Source organism: Hyposmocoma kahamanoa, unplaced genomic scaffold, assembly GCF_003589595.1.
Source record: "Hyposmocoma kahamanoa isolate Upper Pololo Valley unplaced genomic scaffold, ASM358959v1 88, whole genome shotgun sequence".
Classification (NCBI taxonomy): domain Eukaryota; kingdom Metazoa; phylum Arthropoda; class Insecta; order Lepidoptera; family Cosmopterigidae; genus Hyposmocoma; species Hyposmocoma kahamanoa.
This window is the reverse complement of record NW_020654466.1, coordinates 5,838,110-5,862,638: the sequence shown is the minus strand read 5'-3', so window position 1 is coordinate 5,862,638 and position 24,529 is coordinate 5,838,110. Positions and strand designations below refer to the sequence as shown.

The 24,529-nt window shown below is 40.2% G+C and overlaps 1 protein-coding gene across 3 annotated transcripts in view; it reads left to right on the top strand.

Annotated features, from left to right (window-relative positions):
* Nucleotides 1-24,529, top strand: part of LOC113235992 — a 74,049-nt gene that overhangs the window by 26,711 nt on the left and 22,809 nt on the right. For 2 of the 3 annotated variants that reach the window (XM_026471915.1, XM_026471917.1), the window contains exons 3-4: nt 9,503-9,597; nt 24,173-24,317. In XM_026471915.1, the coding sequence (XP_026327700.1) occupies nt 9,503-9,597; nt 24,173-24,317 (240 nt within the window). Of the gene's footprint in view, nt 1-9,502; nt 9,598-24,172; nt 24,318-24,425; nt 24,497-24,529 lie in introns of those variants that run through there. The other variant, XM_026471916.1, reaches the window with a different exon arrangement.

The window sequence follows — 24,529 nt, the reverse complement described above, 5'->3', positions numbered from 1 at the left end:
TCGCGATGAATTTGCGAGTAATTTTTTTCGATATCGCTGATGGTTCTCGAGGCGTACGCGACGGCCCGTTCGCACCCGTCCGCGTTCTCGTCCCGTTGTGATAGCGACGAGCCCACTCCCCGCGCGCTCGCGTCACAAGTCAGCACCAGTGGTCGGTTTGGATCGTAATGGCATAACACTTTCACTCTCATTAGCAATTGTTTCACCAAGAAAGAACGTAATTCGGTTACACTTTGCGGGGTAGGCATTATTATTATTTAATACTGCTTTTACTTTTGACTTCTAGGCCTTTATACCGTCTTTAGAGACTACATATCCTAAATAAGTAACTTCTTCAGTAAGAAACACGCATTTACTCTTCTTTCATTTTAACCCATGGTCTAATAAATTCTCTCATTCTCCGATTTACCACCTATTATCACATCGTCTAAAAATACTTGCACATTTAGAATACCCTGCAATAATTTATTCATTATTCGTTGGAAAATACCTACATTCGAAGCCAAAGCATAAACTAGTCTGTTATACATAAACAGGCCTCGGTGAGTATTTATTACGGTGTACCTTTTGGACTCATCGAGCTCCACTTGGTTGTACGCCTTGGATAAATCGATTTTGTTGAAATATTGATTGCCGTTTAAATTTACTAGCACATCTTCAATTTTCGGTAAGGGATAACGATCGATCAGTAAAGCGGGGTTCAATGTAGATTTGTAATGCACACACAATCTAAGAATGCCATCAGGCTTAGGAATAGGTACCAGTGGCGAGGCCCAATCTGAGTGGTCCACCGTCTCGATCATCCCCGCGCGCAGCATGGCGTCGAGCTCATTGTTGACGCAGCGCATACGGCAGCGGCCGCGCGCGGTGGTATTCCGGTGTCGCCCCCTCACGCACCGTCAGCGTTGCCTACCCCCAGTGTACCGACTCAGACCGCCGCTGAACAGCTCCTTAAACCTGTCAAGTAAATTTTCAAATTTCTTGTTTACACGTTCGCTACTTCCACTATAAGATATAAAGTTACGACTAAACTGGGATACCTACATCTATTTTTAATTCCGCCAACCATTGTCTCCGTATTAAAGAAGTCGTTCCACAATCAATCACGAAGAGTTCTAGAACTTTCGTTCTATTGCCATACCGCACTGTAGGCTTAATAATCCCGAGTAGCCTAATTTTACTCATCGAATTTCAAAACAGTATTGTCAGGTTCTATAGCACAATAACTAAAATATTCGTTATACGTTTTCTTACTTATGCACGAAATAGTCGTGCCTGTATCGACCTCCATAGAGATAAGTTCATTGTCTATATACACGGAAACACTTACTGGCTTGTAGTCGTTCAAACACAAATGGCTTGCCTCTTGCTCTATGACATAGTTATTCCCGTCCACCTCCATCTCGCCCTCCGCCTCTCCCCACTAAGGGGATATCCGGCGTAAATGCTCCGTGCGCTGGCACTTGCTGCACACGAAGTACCTATAGCGACAGGTTGCATAATTATGGTTCTATGCTCCACATGGTCCACAATAGGAATAATGCTGTTGCCCGAATGTTGGCCTCGAGCTGAGCCGGTTAGTCCGAACGAAGCTTGCTCCACCAACCGCATGCTGGTGGATGGCTCGTGCTGTGCCCGCTTCGCCGACCGCGCGCTGCTATCTGGCTCACGCTAAGCCAGAACCAGGGGCACGTTCACTCCACGGCCCGCTCCCTGTTGACACGAACGCATGCACCGCGCTCAACTCCCCGCTGGCGCCGCCGCCGTTAGATATTGACTCCCGCGTTCTTCTCATTTCCACCGCAGCCGAGTCCCGTTCTGCCGCCTCGAGGGAAATTGCGACCTTCACCGCCTGTACGTAGGTCATATCGTCGCTCTCCGCGAACAGCAGCTGACGAATAATATCACTCCTAAGTCCACATACGAATTGATGACGCATGTTATCATTTCCTCTATCTCTGAACTTGCAATATTTTGGTAGTCTTTTTAACTCCGTTACGTAACCTGCTATGTTTTCGTCCGTGTCTCCTCTGTCTGAAGCGAAACCTCTCCGCCAAGGTCGATGGTGCCTGTTGTAAATGCTGACTCATGTACCCCACCGCTTCGCCGAATGTCAACGCAGATGGGTCGTTCGGACTAACTAAATTCGCTAACAGCTCGTACGCTTCGTCACGCATAGACGCGATAAGCACGGGCAATTTCATGTCATCCGTCACCTTATTACTTTAAAGTTCATTTTAAGACGATCCACGTACGACGACCATACTTCGCATTTGATGTCGAATTCACTAAGTTTCCCAATAGAAATTTTGTAGATACTCTTTTATTTTTATTATCCGTTGACAGAACAGATACCTATTTGATTTTCTCGTCTCTTGTATTATATCCGGAACAAACCCGCGGGATATTTATAATTCAGGAGAGCACAAAGAAACATCGCTTCACAGATAAATGTTTATTACCGGAATGTCTTAACCTACTAGTTTATATAAGGAAATTAGGTAAATGACGAGCCACCATTGAAACTACGCAATACAAGACTGCCTTTTATTTTCGAATGAAGGTTTACAGAAAATACAATATTAATAGATACCCACATATATACCATTCTTCCCTCCCTAGTTTCTTACCACTTATGCCATACTTAACGCTATTAAACAAAAAATAACGAGGTAAATAATGTCTAATTTAGTGGGTAATGTAACACAACTAATAACAAAAAAAAATGTATACATATAAAAAAAAGGTATAGGTATATAAAGTAAATACTTGCATCTCTTAACAAACTTACTTATCTTAATGACTATGGGTAGAAACGTGGGCTTCGTACCCTAACAATAATGTATTTGGTATGTGAAACCGAAAGTAATCTAATCTATTTCCACTTCAAATCCATATCTTGCTACCGGTTTGCGAGATCGTTTTACACGCGGCGAACGTGTCGGAGGGCTACTTATATGCACTGCTGGTGTTTTCGACGGGGCAGGTTGCGGCACGGTCTCAGGTTCAAGACCGAGTGCACCTTGCTCGTCATTTGTAATTGTCTCCTGCTCTAAACCGTCGTCATCATACGAGTTGGAGTGAGAACGCAAGTGAAAATCTGTGATGTCATCACAGAAGTTTTGTTCGCTGCATTTACGTAATTGGTCAATATGTTTCTTTAGATACTTACCGTTGTATTAAATAAAGCAAGTCAACGGACCCACTTGATCCGTTATCATTCCCTTTTCCCAAGTCACGCTGTTATTTTTAAATATTTTTACATATACTTGATCACCTAAATTAAATTCTCTTCCTTTTCCGCCACGGTATTTTTGTTGGATTTCTTGTTTACGTCTGACTAAATCTTCCGTAGTTGGTCGTAGTAAATCGAAAGGTGTTCGAACCTCCCTCCCCAGTAGTAAAGAGGCTGGCGTTTTATTTGTGATACTGTGCGGAGTGGATCGATAAATTTTTTTATTTTTATTTATTTATTTATTATTCATATAAAAGCATCAGAACAAAAACATTACAGTATAACATGTAAAATAAACAAGTAATTTTCCAAGGCTTGCTCTAAATCAATTTTATCATGCAATCCTTTTTTTAAGGCCTTTTTTACGATTTTAACTGCGTTTTCTGCTGCACCGTTGCTACTAGGTTTATATGGTGTTGTCGTTATGTGCCGAATACCTACACTGTTCAAATATGCTTTGAACTCATTCCCGGTAAACGGTGGCCCGTTGTCAGACACTATCTCGCGCGGTAACCCAAATTGGCCAAAAATATGACGTAACTTCCCAATATGGTACTTTTCGCCGATGTACCTGGTACTCGAAATGCCTCTATCCATTTTGAATGTGAATCAATTACTATTAAATAATACATTGTGTTGCCCGCTAAAGAAAAAAAATCGATATGAAGTCGATACCATGGCTCCTGGGGCCAGGCCCACGGGTGCAAAGGAGCAGCGCGCGGGGATGGGAGCTCGCGGGCGCAAGTCTCACAAGCGTCATACATTCGCTCTATATCGGAATCAATTCTTGGCCAATAAATATAATTACGAGCTAGGTTTTTGCATTTTACAATGCCTTGGTGGGTCTCGTGCCCCATCCGTAGTACATTTCCGTGCAATATTTCCGGAACTATAACTCTGTGCCCGTAAAGTATACAGCCTTGTTCTATACTTAGGTATTCTTTAATTTTAAAATAGGCCTTCAAATCTTCGTTTTTACAGTACTGCCAGTTTGATTTAATCGCTTTGATTAAACTTTGTGAAGTTTTGTCTACTGCAGTATGTTTAGCTATTTCTTTATAATCTATTGGCGTTGTTTTTATTATGAAATTAACATAAGATTCGACACGATTCTGCTCAGTTTCAGTTATCGGTATGCGAGATAAACCATCTGCTATGCAATTGTGTTTAGAGGATATACATTTAACTTTGTAATTGTAAGCGCCTAGTATTACGGCCCATCGCTGCAAACGACTAGCAGCCATTAACGGTACTCCTTTATTTTCATTGAAAATTGCCGCCAAAGGCTTGCAATCCGTTGCCAATGTTATTTCGCGACCGTAAATGTAATCGTGAAATTTAGTAACTCCAAAAATAATAGATAGACCTTCACGACATATCTGTGCATTTTTTTTTTCTGCGGCAGATAAGGTACGCGACGCATGCAGTACCGGGAGTTCGCGGCCATCGGTGGCACGCTGTGACAGCACGGCGCCCACACCGTATGGCGAATGTCGGCAGTGACGGATCATAATGTGCCAATACAGAAGAATTACGCAATTCTTTTTTTACTTTTTCAAATGCGCTATTGCATACATCCGGCCAATTAAATTGTGTTCCCTTTTTTAATAACGCATAAAGTGGGCTCAACGTGCTGCTTAAGTTGTTTATAAATTTTCCGTAATAATTTATAAGACCTAAGAAAGCCTTCAATTCTCTGGTGTTTGTCGGAATAGGTGTTTTTAAAATCGCATCAACTTTAGTTATTTCTGTGTGAAGCCCTTCTGCATCAATAACGTATCCTAAATAAGAAATAGATTTTTGAAAAAATTTGCACTTTTTAGGTGCTACTTTTAACCCACATTGCGATAAAATTTTGAAGACCTGTAATAACCTTTCCCATAAATCATTTTCGTTTAATCCACAAACAGTCAAATCGTCTAAATAACAGGTTACCAATGGCATGCGAAATAATTTCTCCATAATTCTTTGAAATTTGTTAGGTGCACATTTAATGCCAAATGGGAGCCTATTAAAACAAAACATAGCCTGCAGTGTAACAATCGTACACAGCTTTTTTGATGATTCATCTAATAAAAATTGTAAATAGGCGTTACTGAGGTCAATCTTAGCAAAAATCTGTCCAACATGCATTGACGCAAAGATGTCCTCTATCCTGGGAATTGGGTACTGTCATCTATTAAAACAGGGTTAAGAGTACTTTTAAAATCACCGCACAAACGCACGTTCTTTTTGATAACCGGCACTACCGGCGTGCCCCACTCGCTCCACTCAACCGGTGAGATGATTCCTTCACGCTGCAGCCGCTCCAACTCCGCAGCGACTGCGGGGCGCAGCGCGTGCGGCACGGGCCGCGCCCGTCGCCACGCGGGAACCGCGCCCTTCTCCACTTCCAGTTTAATAACGTCCTTATTAAAAGTACCGATTTCCGACTTAAAAACATTTGGAAAAAGCTTGTTTAACTCACCGATAGCTGCTTCTGAGGTTTTGGGTGTTCCTCCGCGAACAAGGTTGACGGTCTCCAAACGTGGGAAACAAATACCAAAAGCCCGCATCCAGTCCCGTCCCAGCAGTGAAGGACTGAACTCGTTATTGATAACTATTAAATTAAGATTGTGTAACACGCGGTTGTTAATTTCTATTGAACATAGGGGTTTAAGTTTAAGTTTAAGTCACAATAAAAAAAAAAAAGTTTACCTTTCGGTTTCACCTTTTGCCCACTGTACATTTTTAAATTCGACTTATATGGTAGTAATTGACTATTAGCGAAATACACACATCAAAAATGTCTAGGGATCAAGTACGTTTAAGAGTATTGCTGCAATTAGGGTTAATTATATTAACTTTTTTGTATCGCTATTGATACTTTTTAGTGAGTTTTAACATTTAAATAAGGAATATTGTTTAAAATTCGATAATAAGAAGAAAATCGATTGTCAATGTGGTTTTGTATAAAAATGAGTAATAGCGTTTTGACAAAATCATTACAATATCTGCATCGGAACCGAAACAATTTACATTATTATGGAGAGACGACATCATTTAACCCGAGAAGTGATGATGCGAGCCGTCGGAATGTTGGAAGCTGGTTCCAGGCAACGTGCTGTGGCTTTCACTCTTAACACTAAACAGAGCGTCATAAGTCGCCTCTGGACGCGCTATCGCATGACGGGCAGCGTGGCCGAGCGACATGGAGGACGATCTCGCATCACGACTCGCAGACAGGACCGGTATATCCAAAATACTGCTCGACGGAATCGTACCATGACCGCCATGATGTTGGTTACGAGGCTCCACAGCTCCTCAGGCTTGCTAATAAGCGATCAAACAATCCGAAATCGTTTACGTGAAGTGGGTCTGCGATCCCGAAGGCCGCTCAGAGTTCCACCTATTGCACCCTGCAATCGCAGGACCCGTTTACGATGGGCTCGCGAACACAGAAACTGGGAGGAAGAAGACTGGCGCTATGTGTGCTTTTCGGATGAATCCCGCTTCGGTATGAGACCGGATACAAGACGTACTCGAGTTTGGAGAACATCTGGACGCATGAACGTTTGAGATATTGTCAGGAAGTTCATCCATATGGTGGGGGAACAATAATGATATGGGCCGGTATTTGGATCGGCGGAAGAACCGATCTCATTTGGATCACGGGTAACCTCAATGCTCAAGTTTACGCAAAGAGGATTGTTTCAGATGTTATCATCCCTTTGCGAGGCCAGTTGGGTGATTCATTTCAACTAATGCATGACAACGCACGTCCACACACGGCTAGAGTCGTAACACGCATTCTTGCCGAAGCTCGTATCAACGTTCTGCCGTGGCCTGCTCAATCGCCAGACCTCAATCCAATTGAGCACGCATGGGATATGCTTCAAAGAAGAGCTGTGCCGAGTATGCATACCGTACATACTCTACAACAATATTTTGATTTTTTACAAAACACATGGGCGACCATTCCTCAAAGTGATTTTGATGAACTCATCTTAAGCATGCCAAATCGCTGTAATTGTGTGATTCGTGTTAATGGTGGAAATACAGATTATTAATTTTCTTATCTTTACAATAAAAATGAGCAAAATCATCATTTTCGCCATTTTTTTGTCATTTAATTGACGCCGTTAATTTGAGTTTTTTCCCACAATTTGCAAAAAAGTAAGAAGTCGTCCTGGAAGACTGGATTTGGTAAATATTGCTTAAATAATTTTTATTTCAAAAATATTCACTTGATCCCTAGACACTTTTGATGTGTGTATTTCTTATAAGTCCCATACGAAACAATGCTCACCGACGAGCCCGTGTCACCTTCCATCGCAATCAACACGCCGTTGATTTTCACTTGAACGTTCCATTTCTTATCGGATTCCTCGTCGCTGAGGTTGTACACGGTTACCGCACTACTATCGTCAGAATCCGACGATGATGCCGGTGTTTGAGGCACAAACTCACCAGTAATACCGTGAACCGATGTTTGTATACGCTTACGACACACTTTTGCGATGTGACCTTTTTTACCACACACGTAACACTCCGCATTTATAAACGAACACTTTTCCGCATAGTGTTTTCCGTCGCACCGATAGCATCGCGGGGCACCAGCGCCGGCGGCCCCGTGCACGCTTACCCCGGGCCCTGTCTGGCGACGCGCGCCCTGCATCCTTCGCCCGTCGTCTCCAGCGCCGCCTCTACGGCTAGGACTGTTCACCGCGTAAACAGCATCCTCGTCACCGCTCGTCGTATGGGGTCGCGCGGCGTCGCCTGAGTCTCGCACTGCCGCCTCCAGCGATAAAGCTAATTCCGCGGCGCGGGCGAACGTTAACTCTTCATCTTTCTCTGTCAGAATTCGTTGGCGAATGCGTTCACTATATAAACCGTGTACGAACTGGTCACGTAAATGTTCTTTCAGATTATCAGTGCCTGTAAATTTGCAAGCTTTACTTAAATTTTTCAGCTGCACTAGGTATTCACTAATTGATTGATTTTCTAGTTGTTTACACGATCGAAATATCATTCTCTCTGCAATGACAGACCTTTTGGGCGAAAGATGTTCTTCTACCAACTTTTCAATATCATTCAATGATGTCTGTTCCGGATTATCAGGATAGCAAAGGTCTATAATTAGGTCTAAGGCTTCTGTACCGACGGCAGCCACTAAATATTTAGATTGTTCGGCTGGTTTGATGTCATTGATCGTAAACCAAGCTTTCAAACGTGTCATGTATGTAGACCATCGGTCTACATGCACCTTAAATTCTTTTATACCGCTCATATCCTTTGCACTATTACTTGTCATAGTAACACGCACTTTTAATATAAACTTAAAATACTATTTCACTGTGTACCTCGTCGCCAATTAGTTTATATAAGGAAATTAGGTAAATGACGAGCCACCATTGAAACTACGCAATACAAGACTGCCTTTTATTTTCGAATGAAGGTTTACAGAAAATACAATATTAATAGATACCCACATATACCACCTACCCTCCACTGTAAGATTTGAAGTCTTTCGGCCCGCACAACGCAACGCGAGTGCATCGCGGTTATGCGAATATTACCGTCCGTATACGGCGCGCGTGTGCACACATACAAAACGCGCTGTTACGTTTGTATGGCGTTATCATAGTTGTCTATGTCATTTTTAGTAGGAGTAGAGCTCCTTGTGAAAGAGTTCGTCCAGGGAGGTACTGCCGCCATACCTATTTCTGCCGCCAAGCAGTAATGTCATGCCAGCATTACTGCGTTCCGGTTTTGAAGGGTAAGGGTGCTGGTGAAATTACAGGCATATAGCGTTTGTCAACTTATGTCTCAGGGTGAAGGGCGCACCAGATCGCCCGCAGGAATTTTTATACGGGTTAAGAGAGCCTTCATCATGCCCTTTTGTCCGATGCCAACTGCAAGGTGTCTTCATAAAAAAGGCGTCCTGTGTTGTGTTTCTTAAGCCTCTAAATGTTAAATATTTAAAGGTAGCTGCTAAAAACATGTCTGTATTCGTGTGTAACATTACAATACGTGATATATTTCGTATTTAAAAATCTCTTGAAATGCTCTGCCGTGAGATTCTTGCGAGGTTTTTTCCTTAATTTATCAAACCGGAAAATAGTCGGTAGGGTGTCGATAAGAAACCCCTGCCACCGCTTATATACTCTAATGATTCTACGGAAGTAAGTAATCTGAATCATTGTTATTTTCCATAAGCATTTCAAGTGAACACACCAACTAACTATGTTTTACTAGTGAAAATATAATAGTTTTTTTTTGTTCCAGGGCGGCCAGCACGTGAATATTCGATACTAGTCGACAGCACGACCAGAACAAAAGATTGTATCATGCGGCCGTGGCATAAATACGACATTCCTTCGGTAAGTTGCGTATTTACACCTTTATCACCTATGTAATTTGTTCAGATATTTACTATTAAATACATTAAATGTTTGTTTGCTGTATCCTGTCTATTTAATAACGTATCTATTTTCATTTAGTTGAATATATGTCCGCTTATCTCCTTTTATCTCCACTTATCTCCATGTTTCTCCATATCTCTCCACATACTTGCATGGGTCTCTAATCTTCGATATTTCAATCCTCCCTTCATACTTATTTTAGGTAATGCAAAATGCAATGTCACGACGCTTTACTCAAAGCATTTGCGCCACGATATTTCGAGGGAGTTCCTCTATAAGTCAATATAAAGAACTTTTACTGAGAGATCCCCTCTATTAAAAAAGACTTACTAAATGTTCGCATCTATTCGATCAAAGTATATTACACAAATAAAATTTGTGCGACGTAGAGATATTTTAACCATCAATGCGAAGTTCGCAATAAAGGATAAATATACCCCTTTGAGTATTGTGAAACAAACAATCGCCTTAATGACTCACCTTAGTCACTCTATTTAATTGTCCAGAAGGAAGGTCATAACGTGATTTCTATTCAGAAGGCTTTAATAGGAAACGGAAAATTGTTACCTTGGAAAGCTGTTGTTGCTAATATTTTGTAAGGCAACAAGGGAACCTTATGATAAACTACTTAAAAGCTGTTTTATCGCTAAGGAAGTTTCATTTGGTGTTCCGTGGGAAATTTATAAGAAAGTTTTTGGACCGTGACTTGCCTTCCTACCTTGTAATTCACTATGCCTCGGCCACGAAAATATCGCCACGTTTGAAGCGTCAATTCGTTGAAAGCGTCAAAATACACCCACGAAGTTTGATAATTCACTTACATCGTCTTCAGCGGCGGAGAGAAGTCAAGTAAAATTCTTTTGTACGATTTGAATACTTAATATTGTTCAATATTTTTGGAGGAATGTACTTTAAATATGCATGATCTTCTTATGTATAATCGGTTACGAAAATTTCACCCTGCTCAATTATCGCTAAACTGCGTTTAGTTCTGTATTCTAACTACGTACCTAGCTAGTATGTAACACTGTTACAAAATATAATATCACTTATAGTAGGTACTTTATTCGCGTTTTTAATCAAGATTTGAAAAAAACCTCGAACGGAAACATATACTTTGAACGCTAACAGCGAAATGGAGGCAAAAATGACGCAGACGACTATACTCCGTTCAACCCTTAGACTTTTTCCATCCTCTAGGGTTCAACCATTTATTTAACTTTTAACATATGCATGCCTCTCCAAAGTTTCGTTATTATTGATTAATTATTTATTAATTTATTGCTGGCCATGGAAACAAAGTCCTTCAGCCGAAAACATAAACGTTTAATTATATTTATGTAAATATGGCCACCACAAAGAGGATAGGCAATTTGAGGCAGCGTGCTTGGATTGACTCGGGATTCCTTAGAACGAGCCGATACAGGTATTTTAGTTCGAGATTCGTATAATTTCGCGTTTTAATCTTCGATTAAGGCGCAATAGCACTATCCTATTCCACTTTAAACTAGATTTCACAAAATAATTGAAAGTCAAAATAAAAACGACATTTCTCCCTCCAAAAGGCCCAGAGCGAATCCGTTATTATTGACACACAACAATAGACAACAAACTCTTTATTTTTTAATTTTACTGACGCGACGTGTTCCTTAGCTCCAATATTTATCGAGCCAACAGATTAGGTATCGAAGATTATTCAAGTTGATTCATTTCGGTACCTGTGTAATAAATTATAATGAAATGAAATAAATTATAAATAATTATAATAAATTTTTCTTGTTTATTATAATGAATCGTCGGATTCTTATCCATATGAATGAGAATCATCACTTGAATCCTCGTTAATATTAATTATTCATTTTTGAGTAGGTACACAAATTATAATTATTAATACAAAGATCGAACACTCAGAAAAAATTTCTTCGATCCGGCCGGATTCGAACCGAGCGACGTCTTCTAGCTTACCGTGACAGGCGCTATACCAACTAAGCCACGGAACGAACCAGCGGACCTCACGAATTTTTCTATGTGCTTGCGTCTTTGTATTTGGTTTTTCAACGACTTTTTAGTCGTAGCGCCATTTATGAGAAATCTATGAAAGATTTATCACGCAGTTAGTACCTTTACAGCTACCGATCCTGGCGAGAGATGTCGCTATTCACTGTATTTTAAATTTTTATTGAATTGATATTCAATTATTTTTTGTGACATTACTTCACTAGTTTGTTAGGTATAATTATTAATACAAAGATCGAATACTCGAAAACATTTTTCTGAGATCTTTGTATTAATTTAATTTTTTTATTTTGTTTAATTTAGTTATAACAAACTAGTGAAGTAATTTCACAAAAAATAATTGAATATCAATTCAATAAAAATTCAAGGTACACAAATTGTCAAACGCAACATCACAATATCATCTTTTTTGAACCCGTTCACATTCACGATTTAAACTTTATAAAAAATCTCTTTATAAAAGATTGTTATAAAAAAATCCAATCGGAAACGCATTAGGACATTACTTATTGATTAGAATTCGAGGAGTCAAAAGTTAAATAAATGGTTGGACGGAGTATAGCTAAATATTGGTAACTTACATTGAAGTAGTTCTAGTTTTTAAATAAGATTGTGTTGTTTAGTTTTCATTATAGCCGGGTTTCCATTATTGTACACGTATCCAATATTTGATACGTCTCCCCTGACCAAACAACAAATGAAAACAAAATAATTTGTTTCAAACACTGACGTGCGCAGCGACAATTTCATGCACACTATGGAACTTTCTTGAAAATTGTTGTGCTCGCCCGCAAATAATGCGCGTAACACTCGTACAAATTCGCTTGTAGCGAATTTCGCTGCAACTGGCAGTGCTACTATGTGGCCTTTTATAAATAAAACCACATATTTGTAATTGATGCCCAACGCTGACACTTGTAGCCATCGAGTATATAACCAGAAATAGAGATGAAATGTTGTTTAATCTGTTTGAAAACTATTCTGCCAAATCATTACAATGACAACTGCGCTTCGATTACCATCCCGAATTCGAAACATCAATTGTTTCACTACAAATCGACAAGTTTAACTTGACCTTTGCTATAATGGACGAAAATTGAAAAATTATATATTTAACATTTAATTACCGATGAAATGTGATCACGGTTGTTTTGTAATTAGATGTTTTGCTGCTTTTCCCACTACACCAAATGGAACAGACCCCCATAGTTAGACATATTATCTTTGTTACAATAAATACAGAACGTTTTTGGAATATACGGAGATGGCGCTGTACTATTTCAGCTTTCTAATTTGTGATTTCAGCGGAAACGAGAGTTGATATGTAAAATTCATATAAGGCCCATTTGCCTGATGTGTTGCCAGAGACGGAGGGCCCTTATTTCGTCTCTGTTTCTGGTTATATACTCGATGCTTGTAGCAATAAGCGAATTCGCTAGAAGCGTCGTGGCTCTCTCGAATTGTCACTGTAAAAGTGGCGCGTGTGTCACGACGACAGTGGCGCCACTATAGCACTTCTATAAGCGATTAATTTGAAGGCGCCCTTAATTACTCTGTTTACATTGAATTTGTCATGCCATTAGTGGAAAAAATTCTGCACCCATTACTTTTTTTAGGAGCGTTAACTTTGCTTAGTTGCTACTGGCTTTTTTTTCTACGGCTAATGGTTTCAACGGTATAGTTGTATGAATATTTGCTTGAGCAACGTCTTTTTAATTTCTTACTAATTACAACCTTACATATCTCTTTTTTTTTAAATAACGAGAATTTCATGTGTAATGTGCATCTACAAAATTAAAAACTAATTGGAATTATTTATATAAAAATGAAAGCAGGTGCCTGGTCAGCACCTGCACAAGGTGGTACGACAGCGGCCCGTGGGACCGGTGTACCCACTCTACGAGGACAGGGCGAATCGCCTCTATGGTACGAGCACCATAGGGGGGATCCGCCAAGCCCTCTTTCCACCGGTCCCGCATGCGCTGCGCCGCGAGGCGGCGCTCCCGCTCCACCTCTTGGGGAGCGGGTCGCTCGCCTCGATCCCTCATTCCCCGCCGGTAGGTGCGGACCTCCGCCAGGACCTCGGCTTCGAGGTCCCACGGCGGAGTACCGGCGAGGACGCATGCGGCAGCACAGGCTACCGTCATGTACGCCCTGCACATTCGCAGGGCGACCACCCTCTGGGGCCTCCTCAGCAGCGACTTCGTCGCCGCTGATAAGGCCCCACTCCAAATGGGAGCCCCGTATAAGGCCATACTTCGGGTCACACCGGCGTATAGCCTTCTGCATGGGGCTCCCGGCCTCCCGAGGTTGGGCAGGAGCCTGCCCAACGCCGATGCGGCGCCCACTATTCGGGGAGCAAGTTGCCGGAAATGCTCCCCGAAGTTCCATTTCATCTGGGACTTGACCGGGACCGATCCGGCCGTCCGGGGGAACAACGCGCCCCTCAGCACCCAATCGTACCCCAGGTTCCACAGTAGTGGTCCTAATACGGACCCCTGGGGTACTCCGCACCTCATTGGGCGCTCGGCGCGCCTCCCTTCCCTTGTCCAGGTAGTGCTCCACCAGACGGCTGAGGTACCTGGGGATATTATGGTACCTCAGCGCCTCCCTGATAACGGCGAAGGGGAGAGTGCTGAAGGCGTTGGCTATATACAACGACACAGCCACCACGCCTTCCCTCTCGCCGTTACCCTCTTCTACGATGTGTCGCAGCGATTCCAGGGCGTCCAGGGTGAAGAGTCCAGCCCTGAACCCGTACTGCCGCTGCGACACATCGGGGCCTGTCCCCCTCAAGTGTTCGATGACCCTGGAGGCGATGATTCGCTCCAGGATCTTCGCCACCTCGTCCAGAAGGACGAGGGGCCTGAACCCCGAGGGGAAATCCGCAGGTCGGCCCGGCTTGGGCACCAGGTCGAGCCGTCCCTCCTTCCAGCATCTCGGGAACAACCCCGTCCTCAAGCAGTCATCCATGAGATGCTTGAGGCGGGTCCCGAGATGCTTCAGGGCAATGCAAAGGACTCGTCCCGGTACCCCGTCCGGGCCGGGGGCCTTTTTCCGCCCCCGCAGCCGTCCCACCGCCCACTCCAACTCCCCCTCGGTGATTTCCGGGGGGGGTTCCTCAGTCTGCCCCCCGTCTGCTCTGGGGGGCACCATGGCCGGTGGGGTGAAGGGCTGCGGTTCGGGGAAAAGGCCCTCCACCACCCGGTTGAGGAGATCCAGCTCCAGTGACTCCATGGGAGATGCGCCGTACATTTTGTTGCGCACAACTTTGTACGGCCTCCCCCATGGGTCCGCGTCCAGGGTGGCCAAGAACTCTTCTTTCGCGGAGTCCTTGGCCCGCCCTATTGCGACCTTCAGGGCCTGCCTCGCGCCCTGAAGGGCGCTGTGGAGCCTTCTCTCCTCACTGTGAATGTGGCGCCTGCGGCGGCAACGGCCGTAGGCTCGCCGGGCCGTGGTACTGGCGGTGCGGAGGTCCCCAATCTCCGCGGTCCACCAGTACACACTCTTTTTGCCCGGGGTCCCTCTGACCCTGGGCATGGTCCGCTCGGCACCACGCCTGGACCATGGCTGCTTCCTCTGCGAGCTCAAGGTCCAGGCGGGTGAGTGCCCACTTGGGAAAGCCCCCACCGGGGGCCGTGTTGGAGGCCGTAGTGGGCGGCGTATGGGAGTCCCTCATCCGTATATATTTATGATCGGAGAGGGTCTCCTCGTCCTCCAGGACCTGCCAGCCTGATACTCGCGCGGCTCCAATATCTGGGAGCCGTTCCCCTATCCGCCACCTGGGGACGCGTCCGATGGCAGACCAGCAACTGCACACGGATCGTGCTAGCCCTACTGATTGCGACAAAACTTTCGTGAGTTGTGTGCCCACGTATGCAAAATTATCTGAAGTATTAAATCTTACTTCCAGACACAGCTATAGTCATTTAAGGTGGTGCAATGCGAGTTGGAATCTTTACAGATTTTCTGTGATGAATCCTTTCTAGATTGAAACTAAACCGCTGGGCAATTTGCAAATATTGGGAGAAATGTGAATTTAGTAACTTGTAGGGTTTCAGTTGAAAACCAAAATTTTGCAGGTTCTCTGTAGTATTTATAGAGAAATATCACCATATGAAAAATTTTGTGAGCAAAATTAGATATTTTATTCTTAAATAATTCGTCTTAGCATGTTTTCAGGATTTTATATGATCGAAAAAAGTACAATCTATCGTGTAACACATTAGCACATTCTTTAGGAGTATTGGTATATTTTTTGTAAGACCGTTATTTATAGAAAATACCTCAACCGTTTTATAAAGTAAAACAGTTTTTCCCTTTTCTCCTTCGGCGGCCCGCCTTAATTATGTTTTGTGTCCAAAAACGTCCGGTTTAACATGAAATTAGTGTGTATCGTATCAAAGGAATTCGGGTGGTAATGAGGAGTGAGTAAGACCAAAGGAAGAGTTATAGCTTATTTTGACAATGTACAGTACAACGAACCAAACAGAAAACAAACAATAACAAAGAAAAGGGCGCCAAAAACAGTACATTTAAATGTAGAATTTCAATCTAAAACTCTATCAGTTTAATAAAAAATTATATAAAATTATGTACAAAAGAGATTTGTTGCGACTGCTGTGATTCGTTACACAGTGAATAGAGATGTAGATATACAAGATACACAATTTATTAAGAATACATAATTAAGAACACAATATAGCTTTCAAAAAACCTATAACAAATAAAGGTACTTTCATTGATAAACCTTTGTACGTCGTCATCGGTAGGAGGACTCTCAATTTGTAGAGTAAGAGGGAAAATAACTTTGATCTGCCTACCGTATTTAGGAGGAAGAATCAAAATGACCTCTTAGCCATTAGCAAATCTGTAGTTCGAGGAAATTCCAAATCAATACTTAGTGGGTTGACGGCAAACCGTCTATCAGATATTTAAAACTGTTTTTAAGAAAAATGTTTTTCACGCAATTATTGTCTGTAGTTACGATCTGGTAGATGGTATTTAAACTGCCTAGAATTGAGTATTCGTAATATATAGGAAATGAGATGGTCATGGTATGACTTTACCTTGGACATATAAAGGATCCGAAACGTTAGTTTAAAAAAAACGTACGCGATTTAGGTTCTAAAATTAGTTACATGTCCTAATTGTAATATTTTAGTTTAGAATATCATGATAGGAAATGAAACTATTTTTCCGGATTTAAATCGCGTATATTTATTTTTTCAAACAAACCAACGTTTCGGGCCCTTTGCAGGTCACATGGTCACGGTTGACTGAGGTGGTAAAGTCATCAACCATTTATGTCTAATATTAACGCAAACTACCTTATTTTTCATTATAGTTACAAAAAGTTATTAATTAAATACCTTATTTGTCAATTTCACAAGAAACATTCCAATTTACGCTAGATATGTTTTACAATTATTTTATGTGAACAATTTGGAATTTTTTATTACATTAAATTTATTATTAATCAGAATAAATTATAAAATATTACTTAGTACTGCAGTCTACGTCTGGTTGGGATTTTTCATCTAAGGAAATACTAGATCACAAACCGGAGTTACCATCTTCCCTGTTGAAATTGGGATCTTTTTTAATTTCAATGGCCTCGCGCTGCAACCTAGGTAGATAACGGACTACTTTTGTAAGGACCTGGGGCTTGTCAAACTTGATTGAATGTGTAGGTTTATCCTTGACGTGCTCGCGTATATTTGTTTTTTCAAACAAACCAACGTTTCGGGCCCTTTACAGGTCCCACTATTTGGTCTGTGGGTCCCATGATCACGGTTGAGTACACAATAATTTCATTCTGGCTTTTGCGGAGTATGTGATTACTACCGTAAATGTCTCTTTGCTGAGTTACGAACCTGTACCTACCTGGCTTACGTTTGTTCACAATCTCACTAAACTAGTCGAGGATGACACACTTTTCGTCTAGCTGCATTTTTGCTTTCACTTCTTTTGAAGAACGAATGAGAACCAGGGGTTTTTTATGATACGTAACGGGACGAACAAGTCGAAGGTTTGATGGAAAGCGACACGCCTGTCTACATCGAGTATATAACCAGAAATAGAGACGAAATTTCATTTAATTTGTTTGAAAACTATTCTGCCGTATCATAACTGTGACAGCTGTGCTCCGATTGGCTAGCTCGAGTTCGAAACAATTGACGGGTATCGTCAACTGTTTCCTTCAAATCGACCAGTTAACTTGAGCTTTGTTATAATGGACGAAAATTGCAAAATGACATATTTAATATTTAATTACCGATGAAATGTGATTCCGTTTGTTTTGTAATTAGATGTTTTGCTGTTTTCCCACACCATCAAATAGAACAGCACGCTATTGTTACAGATATTATCTTTATTACAATAATTACAGAATATTTTTTGGAATATACGGAGACGTACACACAGGTCAGTAGTTGGCCTGTCTATATTTCAGTGCAAACGGGAGTTGATATTCATAAGAGCTGTGTCGCTAATGTGTTACCAGGAATATATGGCCCTTAGTTCGACTCTATTTCTGGTTATGTACTCGATGCCTGTCTATAACAGTTGCAGTGCAGCTCAAAGGGCACTGCCATTGCGTATGTCACCTTTTCGAACCCGAAACGATACAAATCCAGAAAAATCGGGACTCACTTCGGATGTCACTTGTGCATTAAGTCCGCTTTGAAACCGAGACAAAATGACACTTAGGACATCTGTGACATTTCGGACCGTCATTTCTCGGATTCGGAACTAATTTGAATCAGACGTTGTGCGAAAATGCTCTGAGACATAAGTTGACAAGTCCCATGTGACTGTATTTTACCAGCACCCTTCAGAACCGGAATGCAATAATGCTCACATTACTGCTTGGCGGCAGAAATAGGTAAGGCAGCATTTACTTGGACTGAACTCTTTTATAAGGGGCTCTACTGCTACTAAACCTACCCAGAACCAAATGGTCGGTTAGGAGATCAGGTATAGGGCATCGACTGTACATGCCGTCCGCCTTAAATATTTCAGTAGCCGGCTAGTCAGAATAGTTTGCGTTTAATTCAAAACTACAGATGTCGGTCAATGTGACAATCAGGCTTAAAAGTTTAGATACCCCTGCTTTTGCCGAACTAACCCTTAGCTGTCACCGGATAACGGAATAGACTATATATTTAACTAAACTTGAAGTAATGAATATTTTGCTCTCGTAAGAAAGAAACAAAGACTCAAGCAGTCTATTCAAAAATTCGAAGATATGAGTGTATAAATGTTCTAAGTTTGTCTAATAAAAACAATACTTAAAATACAATTTGAATACTAAATAGTTCATTAAATTTATTAAATTTTAATTGAATTTTTATTAGCCATTTCTTAAAAAATTATTTTCTTATTTTTACTTAGTAGAAAACATATAAAAATATTATTATACATAAAGGGCATAACTAATACTCAAATGTGACTTAATAGGTACTTGACTTAGAACGGAATAATCTCAGTACGGAGTTCTAAAAAACCGACCTCAAAAGTCATTCATCCCCTAGTTGTCTCACTGAGAGATCGCATATTTTCTTCAAATTTAAATGGGACTACCAGTGATGTACCCTCTTTCGAACAAATTACAAATTTCCGGAGTGTTCGCTTACATACATACAAAAAAAACATAGTCAAATTGAGAAACTGCTCCTTTTTTGTAGTCAGTTGTGCCTTTTTGTGTTATTTATTAAGTAATTATATTGTAATTCAACTACATAAAAAGGGTACAGTTCCGTATATTATTAAGTAAAATCCGTTGAAATTAGCGTTTTAACATCATAAATATCAAATATGGCTTTTTATGGTAGAAAATCAGATTTTTTTGTGATAAAAAGTGATAGGACAAACAGTATGCAACTTGACTGCAGAATCCAAACGAGTCTCAAAATTCAACAAACAATAAGCACTAGCATAGATTGCACACTAGTTTTCATGGTGTCGCAATGCCCCGCCTGGTCAGTGTAGAAAAACAATGTTTGTAGTACAGTCAAGAGCACATCAAGCTTGACACTTTGTACTTTGGACTGTTCTTATTGTAAGCAGCATTTACAAAAACAGGAGAAACTAAAAAAATCATTAATGAAGAGATGGTGGCTGTCTATTAAAATTGTGCTCCTTCATTATCCACTATTCAAAAGTGATCAAGTGAGTTTAATGTATCAAAGTTCATGTCAAAGGTCAGCGAATGCTCACTGCGTCGCAGAAACAAGTGCGAGTCGTGTGCTGTAGAGATTTTTGGAGCTCTATGGTGAAAATTCGCCGAGTGTTTTGGGTCGGATTGTTACCGGAGATGCAATGTGGATTCATCGCTATGATCCTGAGAGTATTATATTATAATATTACTCAAAGGGAATTTTGCTCATTGAGTACACAGAAAAAGGTCATAGTATTACTAACGCATCTTATGCAAGCACTCTGCGTAACCTAAAGGAAGCTATTAAAGAGAAAAGGCGTGGAAAAATTACCTGACGTGTGTTTCTCCTCCACGACAACGCGCCGGTTCAAACAGGGCGTGTTGCCAAGGCTGCTATGCGCGACTGTGGCTTTGAAGAATTGAATCATCCAGTCTACAGTCTCTCTTAAAAAAGATCTTCGTGGAAAACGTTTTTCCGATGACGTAGAGCTGAAGGAAGCAATTAACGCACATTTTTCGGAGGAAGAAAATTATTTTTGAGAGGGTATTGAAACTTTAATTTTCACCTCATTAGTTCGGAAAGGCTTTCTTTCCGAGCTAGTGAGGTGAGAATCTCAGTATTGGTTCCAATTACATTTGAAGAAAATATTACGAAATTTGTATTTATCTAGTTTATAATAGTTTAATGTTATTAACATTGCATTACATAATTTTGTATTTTGTGCACGTAAGCCCGTTATTTCAATTATTTTGTCCTGTATTTAGGTCTGCAGCAAGATTTTTTTTATAGAAATATTTGTTTGAGTTTTCCCGTTCCCGTTCCCGTTTCTGCGATCAGCCCGTGAAATTCTCTCCCTGAATCGATTTAAGGTTCCCCTTCTCTTGATTCCTTCAAACGACGTGTCAAGGATCACTTCCTCAACTCCTAAGTTTTGTCTTTTTCTCCATTATCCTTTAATTTATTTCCTATACTTTTTATTTCATTTTTCTTTTTCCTTTTAAAGTATGTAAGCACTTACCATTATTATTTATGTATTGTTATGTATGAATAAGATTTGTATGGATATTTCTATCTACGTATACGAGTTTATTAATAATTATTAGGTAGTGTACTTATAATGATATTCTTTGGTTGCACCCTTTTTGCATATCCCAAATTTCTATCCTAATATTGCCTGGAAGAAATTGCTACATAGCAATATGGCCGCCTGTTGTACATTATCTTACTACCTTTATACCTAAGTTACTTTATTGTATTTTAACTGCAATTTTAAATGCAATAAAGAATATTTCATTCATTCATTCACTCATTCATTGTTTGTGTTTTGACTTTTAATAAATGTAATTTGTTCTTTTTCCTGTGTAATAAATAATAATATAAAATAATACCCGAATTACTTTCATATTACGTAACAATAGTCGAAATTAAATAATAAGAAAGTTCTAGGAGCATACCTATTAAATTGCAAAAATACTTATTCTTTTTTCATTTAAAATGTTTCCCATGTTCGTGATATTATTCTCAAAATATGTATTTTTTAAGTATGCCCATATTGTTGTGTGTGTGCTTATGCTCTTCGTTGGCACAGTGATTAAGTACTATGGGCGCTTGATGAGGAGGTTCTAGATTCGATCCCTGATTTGAACCAAAAAAATATTTTGAAATTGGTTCTGGTCAGAGTATTGTGGGTATTGCCCTCAGAATTATCTGAGGTGGGAGGAGAAGTTACTCTGGCACTCATGGTACAGGAAATTCCCTACTTTGAAATCAGAAATTTGGAGTGATTGTCTGGTATTTTTTCCTTAAGCTTCTCTTTTTGGCATAGCTTCCAAGAAAAAAAAAATCTAACAGAGAGAAAAATCTACGGTCGAGATACAACAACGCTATAAGTATCTCATTTCCACTACATCGGGAAGTATTACTTACATTTTGAACAATTGTGAAATCTTGTACCGTTATAGAGTCTCCGTATACTACCTACGTAAGGTGGCGTGCGGACGCTTCGGGCTTCGCCCTCCGCTATACCTCGGCCTATGGCCGTAAAAAGTAACAAGTACATTTTGACCGCAAATTATTATTAAACACCCATAGAGATCCCGATATGCTGATTTTCAGCTGAATTAGAGCAAATTTCCATCTGCCGCCAAAAAGTTTATACGGCAGCCATATTAAAAAATGGCGAAAAATAAATTTTGACCGCAAATTATTATTAAACACCTATAGACTCCCCCACATGCCGATTTTCAATCGAATTAGAGCAAATTTTCATCTGCCGCCAAAAAACACTTCTATGGCAGCCATATTGAAAAATGGCGAAAAACCAATTTTGATTACAAATTATTATCAAGCATTCCTAGAGATCCCCATATGCCAATTTTCAAAGGGATCTGAGGATTTTTTTTCTGCCGCCAACGAACGCTTCTGACGGCCATATTTGAAAATAGCGAAAGACAAATTTTTGAGTACAAATTATTATTACAATTATTATCATATATTATCAAATTATTTCTAGTGGCCTTCACATGCCAATTTTCAGTCGAATCAGAGCAAATCTCTTTCGGCAGCTATTTTTAACGAAAAAAAACACTTACATGGCAGCCATATTAAAAAATGGCAAAAATAAATTTTTAACCTCAAATTATGATTAAGGACTCATAAAGACCCTCGCATGCCAATTTTCAGTCAGATCGAAGCAAGTTTTTCTTCGGCCGCCATTTTGAAATCGCCATCTTGAATTTTTTAAACCCAGGCAGTTGACCAGTGTTACCCTCTATGACATTCCTTTGAGCATCTCCTACCTATTTCTAATAGTTTCCGTGATAGGAGGCTTTGAAATTTGTATGGCGGCCATTTGTTTATTTGAATTTCGAACATTTCTTACTTCACGCGGAAATTGACCAGGGTGTATCTCAGTGCACAAATATTCCCTCCATATATTATAGTTTTTGCAAGGCGTTGACCACTCTTTCATATTTTCCACATTTAGGTCTTCTCATATTTGATTCTTTCCTTAGTATCTATCCGCGTACAACGGTATAAGTATCTTTTTTTCCACCATATCGGGAAGTATGCGTTATATTTCTATCAGTGAGTAAGAACTTGTAGCTTTATATATATAATATTGAATGCCACTAACAATGAGTAAATTCGATATATTTCATGTCGTAAAATTTTCGTGTCGAAATGTGAACAAAGAGAAGAAAATGTTTTATTCGACCCTTTTGTAACTCCTTATACAGAATGTCCCACGGGTATGCGAAAGATGGGATATTTTTTTTCATGGATACATTTTATTTTTAAAAGGTAGTAATACTGCAGTCAAACATTTTTTAAAGTTACTTGTTTCTTCTTTAGTGATCTGGGAATCGAACCAGCCAAATGTCATGGTACATTCTGTATATGTTAGTAGTTTCTAGTCGAAAATGTACGTTGTTGAAAGCCAAGTAAGCCTCACTAATAAAGAGTTCCGTAATGGAATTATAAATGAGGAATGTTATATATATTTACGTATATAAAAGTGAATGTTTGTTTGTACATGTTTCTCCCTTTATCATTCAACCGATTGTGCTTAAACTTTCGTGATTAAATCATCGGTAATTTCAATAAGTATTAAATTTTCTTTTTATCCAATTGATTCAGATGGTAATTGTTCATCGTTGTCCAACTACTGGCTGCAAGATGGCAGCACGTTGAATAAAATTTCAATATAAAATCAAAACGTCGTATTTTTTTTTAACGTATACAATCAACATTGCCCGGCACTAGGGAAACCCTATGTCGCGGGTGCCGTGGATACATAGATAAACAACCACATATTACACCCAAACCCACGAGAGAAATAAATGTAGGCCATACAAATATTTCTCATGGCCCGGGAATCGAACCTCTGCGTGGCAGTCCGGCGTGGTAAACGTTTGGCCACGAAGGCAGTTGCAATGAAGGTATTGAACCTTCAACGATATAGCGACTGGGTAAAGTTTAAATTATATTAACAAACCAGAATTTGTTACATGTTTTAAATTAGAAACTATGACCAATCATTATCAAGATTTCGTAGCGTTTATTACTTGTTTATGTGTGTTTTGACGACAGCGGTTCCAATTGTAATCGTGGCCACTTTTCTTCCATAATTAGAACCATTTTAAATTTCAGATGAAACAGTAATTTGAATTAAAATAAAGTTGGCAGTAGTACTACAACGTATGTCGGGTACAGATAGTATAATAAAAAAAATATTCAGAAAAAATCTTGAAACATACTATTTTGTATATGGAAATTTTTCTATGACGTAACACTACGTCTTACACTTAGTGAAGAAAGATCCAAATTTAGTAATATTCAGCGTTTTATTCCAGAACGTCACCTCGTTCCTAATACCGCCGGTAAGCAGTACAGTGGCGGGCGACTTTACAACACGCCCCGGCTGCGCGTACGAAGTTCGCCTCAGATCCAACCCGTGGGATGGCCACACCACTGCTCACAAATACATTCAGTTGGACGGTGAGTTCATTTATAATGTTTTTATTTCAGCCTATATTTTGTCACCACGCTTAAAGAAACTGTCCTCCTGTCAAACTCAAACTCAAGTATTATGTCTATCTTTCATAGGTAATAAAATAACACGTTAAATCGTCATATTGATAAAACGCCACTATTCATTCGTACGGCAGATTCCATTGAGAAGAATGAACAAGAAACTCTAGGGGTTGCTC